The sequence below is a fragment of the Melanotaenia boesemani genome, chromosome 7 (assembly GCF_017639745.1).
Source record: "Melanotaenia boesemani isolate fMelBoe1 chromosome 7, fMelBoe1.pri, whole genome shotgun sequence".
NCBI lineage: Eukaryota > Metazoa > Chordata > Actinopteri > Atheriniformes > Melanotaeniidae > Melanotaenia > Melanotaenia boesemani.
In genome coordinates this window covers 21,685,259-21,693,289 of record NC_055688.1, presented here as the reverse complement: position 1 = coordinate 21,693,289, position 8,031 = coordinate 21,685,259, and the positions used below count along the sequence as shown (strand labels likewise).

Below are 8,031 nucleotides of genomic sequence, written 5' to 3'. Positions count from 1 at the left end.
ATGGTGGGGGAGTCAGAGGGGGTCAGTACTATCTGGGGAAAAATATATTTGGCATAAACCTGAGTGCAAGTGCATAAGTTTTAAATGTTTAGTTATGAGCCTGTTCAGTCTGACCCCTGGTGGACAGAAAAAAAGCAACCAAAGATTTCAGGTTTCAGACTGAAACAGTATAAAAACAAAAAATGATTTTTTTATTTCTAATTATCACTTGGTGAGAACTTGGGGCTTGAACAAGCAACCCTCCAGCTGAAATCACTCCTGTGTTACAGCAAAAATTCCTGCTTTATACATTATCATTTTGTACTTACGCAGACTGACTCATCATAGTGTTCAATTGTGAAGCCACCATCATATGTACAACAGACATTATGCATTCAGATGCAGCATAGTTTTGCACATCTAATCAGCTACACAAAAAAAACAAAATTCAAACCATTTAAATCTGTAACTCTATTACATTTTACATGAAATTTATGTAAGGACTATACTTGAACTGTCAAATCTCCCTCAAATCTTGGCGGTAGAATAAAACATGAATATTTGATATTCATGTAAAGTACAAAGTATTTGACTTATGAGTCAAAGCTTTACACTGTGATGTCAAAAAGGTTTTATGATCAATTATAAATTAATCAAAATTAAGTGGTGACAGCTTGGGTTTAAACTGCTGCAGTCGTAAAATGTTGCTGAAAACTTCAGCAGACAAGGAAACAATGTGAATCCAACAACAACAAAAAAAAGAAAAGGACCATAAAAACCAACCTGAAGTGAAGCCCACCACTTCAGTGCATGGCATGGTTTAAGTTGGGATGCAGGAGAAAAAAGGTGAAGTATTATTTATCCTGTGACCACTGATCTGTGACATTAGGAAGTAGCAGCAACTTATGGTAACAGCATTCCTCAGTTTTACTAATGTGTTGAGTAATTGCAGGCTGTCTTGTTAAAGTTAACGATTCAGCACCTTGTTAAACATGACAAACAGCCACAGCTTCGGTCTTGGTGAGCCGGCTGTGCTCACAGCGCATCACAAGAGCTCAGTCATCATGCATTTCGTGAGCGATACTAAAAACATCGATAGATTCAAAAGGAAAAATGAAACGAGAGCAAAGAAAAATTCAAATCAACCATTTATTTTCTCTCTCCAAAGGAATTAGGTCATCATGATAAACATGTACAAGAACTGCGTCAGGAACAATACTGGTAGGAGGATTTAAAAGTCCCCTTCACACAGGAGAACTGATCACAACCTGTACTTCTCTGTGGTTCTTCACAGTTCCAGAGGCACTCTAATACAACGCAATGCAGCAAATCTCATGACAAGGATTTAAGAAAATAACAAGATCAATCAAGGTGATTACTGAAACAAAGGAGCCATCTGCTCATTATTTCATGTTCTGTGGAAAGATGTGCTTACTAACACATCAGAACCCAACACAGCACTGGGGCAAGTATAAAACTACAAAATTAATAGAAAAAAAAGTCTAAGTGCAAAGTTCTAATCAAAATCTTCCAAATCTTTCGTGTTAACAGGTGATGAGTCACTGTCATCTTCATTGGCAATAACCACAGGGTAATATGCACTGATGTTGTCACTGTACTCAGGATGTACTGCAGTATGAAATCCTGACTCTCCTCTGGGCTCAAGTGCAATAATCAGTCCTAACTGGCATCAGATACACTGTCACTATATGGCTTACAAGGTAAACAGGTCCATATAAACTAGAAGGTTACATAGACATCTTTCATTAATCAAAACTATGGTACAATACATTGGCAAAAATAAAAACAAAAATAACTAATGAACTAAGTAACTTTATGTAAACAATAGTATACCACTGTACAGCTTACCCTAACATTGTATTTACAGGTCAAGTTCTTGTACTAGCTAGCTCCCAGTTACAATGGGTTAATGCAAAGACAAAACACAGGGTGATGATGTACAGTGTGTTAGGGATTTTCATCCATCCCATCTACTTGCAAAGAACTGGATTCAAAGAGAGAAAACCCAACGAACAGCATCTGATATCTGGATCTAAAGACTTGTTGGATCAGATTCCTCCTCCTAGGTTGACATGTTGATTAATCGTTTTTCTGTTTCATCATACATAAGGCAAGGATAGTTACAGAGGGTGGAGGCATCACATTCTTTGCAAAGGATTACTGATAAAACAGATGGGATACAGGTTAATGGTTCTTTGGGGTAAATGCACTTTTTCAGAGTTTCACTTGTTTTTCAAACACGTAACAAAAAACACATCAGAGTGCATCAAAGGGGGAAACTTCTGGTTCTGTCAGAAAAATGTGCAAAGTCTGCTCTAAAGCAAAGTGACAGTGTTGCAATTTTTTTAAATGTACAAGGTACTGGGAAATGTACAGGGTCATTATAGTAGACACCGGTGCAGACCCTTTTTCCAACATACTGTATATACAAGGCACTAAGGATAAGATTCAAGGGACCCACATCCAGTCTGGCAATAGTCTCCTCAGTCTGGTCGGAATATAGGATATTTAGGTAAGAATTCTATAAGAATCACCTGCAGAGACAAAAGACAGAATATTTGCTTTAGCAAACTCGACCTACCTTGAAAAATTTGTAATTTGTGAAATGTCAATTTTTCTCCATGAAAGGGAAACATTGTCACATATACATTATTTTGCAAAAGCCTGGGGTCACCCTACATTTCTTTACATCTAGCTTCCAATGAGCCAGACTTCTTTCAGAGCAGTATTACATTAAAATGTTTTTTAATTAGATCACTTAACACTGATCTACAAATTATTCAAGTATAAAAAATTAGACACCCAACTTTAATGATAAACCAGTGATGTACTGACACATAACAACACTTAGCAAAGAACCAATTCTAAGTTGTCTTTGACAATTTAATAGCTGCCTGTCATGAAAACATGTAATTTGTTCCCATTCCTGTAGCTGCATCACTGAATAATGTAAAGAAAGCACAGTTTGATAAACATAAAAAAGTATCTGCAGCTACAAGCTAAACACTTGGCATATCTCAGCATGGTGTTCAGTATGTTGGGACAAGTTGAAGACAAAAAAAAAAGCAGCAGACCAAAAAACAAACAAAACTATCTTCAGCAAATGAACTGTATCTTCAAGTAATGTCCTTAAAAAAATATAGAAAACAGACCTGAGACAGGACCTGAGAGATGCATCTGGCCCTTCAGTTGATCAGTCTGTTGTTTAATGAAGCAGAAATTGTGTCCATGGAAGATTAACTGTCAAGAAGCTATTCTTAAGGATGGGCTCTAGAGAGCAAAGGCTGAAATATGCTGAATGATGCCAGTATTGGACTTAAAGTCAGTGGCAACAGGTCTTATGGAGTAAATAATTTTCACCAGAGCCCAGACATCAACATTGCTGAAGCAGTGTGGGACCATTTGGACAGAGATTGGAACAAAAGGCAGCCAGCAGAGCTAAATGAAGAGCTTCAAAATGTTCTTCAATAGCCTGAAAATCAATTAAACAAATTGCAAGAAAACTCAGAGGATTCAGACTGTGTTAAAGAATGAAGGCGATTGTACCAAAATACTGACTTTCAATTTTCAAGAATTGTACAAACTCTGTTTTTGCCACAGTGTCTCATATACTGTACTTAGAATAATGATGCAACAAATTGTTGCACCTATTTTCCATTTTCCTGCTGATATATTTATATATAAAAGGAAGGGTGACTCAAGATTTCTGCACAGTACTGTACAGGCTGTTAAATCAGCCTCTGTTCTTGCAACTGTAATTTTTCTGTGTATTTATGACAAGGATACAAAAGTTTTGGTTCCCACGTTTGGTCAAACAAAACATGACATTTTTAGACTTTCTTTATGGTTTATGGAGAAATTATCAAAAATCATCAACATTGTCCTGTGGTGGTTTACTTACATATTCCATCATATTACTGCTCTCGCACTTTCTTTTACTGAGTTTCCAGTGCAGGCCCAGCTGTAGATAATAAAAGAAACAAACACAATGAATGGACGTCTCTTTACACCCAGAGACACACACACATGCGCACACACAAAGAAAGGAAAATCTGTCTGAAATCCCCCCCTTCGGCATCAGGGGACTTTGAGAGCAGGCCTGTCTGGTCTCTGTGAGGTCAAATTGTGGCCAGACACCCTGAAGAGCTTCCTTTATATCTGTGCACGGCTACTAGCTGTAATTTGTTGCTGTGAGACAAAACAAAATTAACACGGCCTTTTACTGCTGACCTCGCAGTCTTCTTAGACCTCGCGTACAAGATCTGTCTCAAACAGCCTTGAGGGGCTTATGTGGCAGGTTAGAGTTTACAGAACAGATTAATAGTCAATATCCATCATGATGATGTTCGACTTCCACTACATGCTGACACAGACAATTAAGCACTTTCACACAGCAGCTAATATGTAGTTTGAAAGCTTACCTTATGGTATAATCGGTTATTTTCCCACTCTAACAGCTTCTGAATAGACCGCCTTGTCTTTGGAACAAAATATACTGACATTAATACAAGCAGCAAAAACTCATTACTCAACTGAACACTAACAGGTAATAGGATTTATGGACTGAACTCCCAATTTACCAGCCAGTAATTTCCACTTTGTTGTCAGTAATATAGAGTGGTAACACAGCCTTTAAATGACACACCCTTGAGCTGGGAATGAGAGGAGCTGTGCCATGTATCATTTCTACACAAAGTCACAAACTGAACATAAGTTGTTATTACCCTCTGCACTTAAGACAAATGCAGCTTAATTGCTATAACAGCCCCCTGAATAATCAGCGCTGATGTAAGGGAGAGTTAAAATGTCCAACTCATGTCACAGGAGGTCTGAGACTTACTCTCTTGTTGAGGCAGATAACAGGCCATAGACTGCAGCCTACTGTACAGCAACAACACAGGCAGCCGCAGAGAAGCCACTTCACATTCACAGGCAAGTTCTTCTTCAAGCAAGCATTCACCCTGCTGATGCTGGTTTTGAATTCCTCTGGTGCTACCTTAAAAAACAGAGAGAGACAGTATGTGTAGCAAAATGAACATTTACTATAAGGGCTGTGCAGGTGGAGGAATCAACCATGAACCAAACAGCTGAGAGGAAATGAGACAAAGTCAATTTTGGATTAGCTACTTGTTCAAAACAAACATGTTCACAAAGATCAAAGAGCTTTTACAAAACCAAAAGACAGGAGTTTGGAGATGTTTTCCAGAGATGAGATCTTTAAATTCTATACCCATGACTTGCTAACTGAGCTTTAGACTGTTCAAGGCAAGGAGGGACTCAAAGGAGAGATAAGGCTCAGTGCCTGTGGCAGCGGTGGCCAAACAACTTGAATGGATGCTCATTCCTCGCTGAGTCTGTACGCCATAAAACAGGGGTCGTAATCTTTTATGACAGGATGCAAAGGTCTCTTTGCAAACAGCCAAAGACCTCAGAATAAAGCCCAGCAGGGCCTGATCTGCACCCTTCAATCATCATAATTGTGACCTCATCCATCACATGTCACCCTGGGTCACAATACTGAAGGTACTTTTTATTGCCCCACACTTCCCTCGGCCTGCTCTTACCCCTGTAGCCTTTTTGTGTTTCAGCGTCCGACCCAGGAAGCTTCCCTTTCTTGTCTATGGCAGAGACCTCATTTCATTATTTTATCACCTGGAGCTGGACCCTCCAAAACACTGGGGTCCCCGAACTGCACCCCATTGGCGGCTTACTCATTTACAGAGCTGGACAGCAGCACATTCAAGCCCTTTTCTATGCAGTGTGGAGCGTTACTTATAATGCTTCTCTATCAGATCAAAACCACTCTGGGAAGTTTGAATAGGGGTGGTTTTGGGAAGTTAGGGCTGTTAAAGCCCCAACAGAACAAAAGAATCCCAGCGGCTTTAATTGCCTAATTCTTCCTACTTGGATTTGAAACAGAAAGCAGCTCACAAGATTGAAGTGCAAGAAAACTAGAAAGCAACTGTACCTTCCCTGTAAGAACAGAAGGAAATTCTGTGTCAAATCTGTTGCTCAGTCCAAACCTGAGGGGAGGAAAAAGAAAGCTATTGATATTCTATTACAAATGTGTCAAACACTAAGTGAAAATTTTGCTGTAACAAAACTAAATCAGAAGCAGCATAGTTATACATTATTTTAAAGATTTTGTTTCACTTCAGACTTGATGCTATACTTGAGTATTATGTGACTGCTCCATGTGATGAAATAATAGTGCATTACATTATCATTTGTCCAATTTATAGATAATCTGTGAAATGCAATCACAACTAAACAATCTCAAAAAAGCTTTGCATGTGTATTCTAAAAGTAAAGATAAATTAGATTCCATTTCAATTAGATTTAGATTTTACGGCTTATACAATTTGAGAGATACAGTACTGCATAGATTGTGAAAATAAAGACAAAAAAATTTAAAATGTCCAATTTACAATATAACAACAGCAAATTATCAATAACACATCTATGGCATACTTGTGTTTGTTTCCACTTATCAAATAACTGGAAATAGAGTTTTTCAATGCTGATTTTTTTTACTAATCATGGTGGTCAATATATAATGACAGTAAAAATACAATTATAAACAAAAAAAGTTATATAAAACTGATTTAACATAAGCATGCTTTAATAACACTATATAACGCTTAGATCTCTGTTGTAATTCTCTTCTACAGTCAGTTTGTTTTATGATAACTTTAAATGTATTTGCAGCTGCCTCTGCGTTACATTTTTTATACTTTTACTCAAATAATCATTATTATGATAAAGTTAAAACAATTCAAATGCTGATCATTTCAAAATAAGCTGCCACATTGATCAGCCAACGAATTATTTAGTATTTCTCTATCCAAATCACTGATAATGTTATGAGGACTTTTCTACACAGACAAGTCCTCATCTTTACCTGAGGATCAGCAGTGTATCAACATTTTATATAGAACAAAAGGACGAGTAACCATAATATTAGTGTGTGGATATTCCTTGTTTTTTGTTAATATTATATTAACAGAGCTGCTCAAATACCAGCAATACCCATATTAAAGATGATACACCTGGTTGTGTTTTGAGATGCATGTGATCAAATCTGTTCTGGCCACAATGAAGATGAAGGGAGAAGCTGACAGGAAAGACATGCTGGGGTCTGGCATAGTTTTATACTCTACTAATCATCCTGATATAGTCTAACAGCCTCCATCAAATGTCACTGAGGGGTTGACGCTCCCATGTTAACATAAGGCAGTGACGCTGACAAAATCATTTATTTCTGTGTTTGTTTATTTATTTATTGTTTTTTTTTTAATGGATGGACTTGTTAGGACCTCTAGCTAACGGTTCACCATATATAAACATAACTAAAGCGAATATCTGTTCCTTGTCTAAACGTGTACGGTTTCTATTGGGACCAAAAAAATATTCTTTCAGGTCGTCCCAGTCGTGGTCAAACTATCTGCTTGACTTAGCAGAGGGCTAACTGTTTTCGTTGTGATTTACGTTAGCTAGCAGGCTAGTATCAGCTAAACAGGCTAAAAATAACAAAGCGACTCCCGGACAAACAGAAGCGACAAATTCGGCTCTGCTTACACTGTGATGTGTCCAGCCCCTCGCATAACCACGGGCTCTGGATAATATCTTGGCAAGTGCTCCTCACTCACTACGTGCTCATCCTCTTCGTCTTCTAACTCATAAATGGTATCAAAGTCCGCCATGTTGGGTAGTAAGACGCTCATGACGTTTCCAACGTGCCCGCGCACAAACGCACGAGATAGCGCGTGCAGAGCCGAAGTTAACGATCTGCGCTGAGATGTTACTTCAGCTGAAAGTGGGCGCCGTTAAAACATGAGACACGACAGATATACAGTGGAGAAAGCTACTGGAGCTGTAACATACGACATCACTCAGAGATAATACATGAACCAGTTCAGTACATGGGTGCAGATCAACGGGACTTCTTTACAAATAAATAAATAACCATTGCAGTCACAATTTGCGTGTCTGCTCAGCACTTAAGTACCACACCTTGAATGAGAAAAGCTG

At 38.3% G+C, this 8,031-nt stretch overlaps 1 protein-coding gene across 1 annotated transcript; it reads right to left on the bottom strand.

Annotated features, from left to right (window-relative positions):
- Positions 1-1,114: 1,114 nt before the first annotated feature.
- On the bottom strand, positions 1,115-7,737 carry chic1 (cysteine-rich hydrophobic domain 1). The gene is made up of 6 exons (XM_041990772.1): positions 7,579-7,737; positions 5,969-6,023; positions 4,841-4,996; positions 4,422-4,478; positions 3,902-3,961; positions 1,115-2,534 (listed from the first exon to the last, which is right to left on the bottom strand). The coding sequence occupies exons 1-6, from the start codon at positions 7,722-7,724 to the stop codon at positions 2,484-2,486; spliced, it is 525 nt and encodes a 174-aa protein (XP_041846706.1). The 5' UTR covers positions 7,725-7,737; the 3' UTR covers positions 1,115-2,483.
- Between the last annotated feature and the right edge of the window lie 294 nt (positions 7,738-8,031).

Coding starts and splice junctions, on each gene's coding strand:
- chic1 (XM_041990772.1), bottom strand. CDS start 7,724: ATGAGCGTCTTACTACCCAACATGGCGGACTTTGATACCATTTATGAG. Junction 4,997..5,968: donor CTTCTGTTCTTACAGGGAAG/GTACAGTTGCTT, acceptor CTGTTTTTTAAG/GTAGCACCAGAGGAATTCAA. Junction 4,479..4,840: donor TTATCTGCCTCAACAAGAGA/GTAAGTCTCAGA, acceptor TTTGTTCCAAAG/ACAAGGCGGTCTATTCAGAA.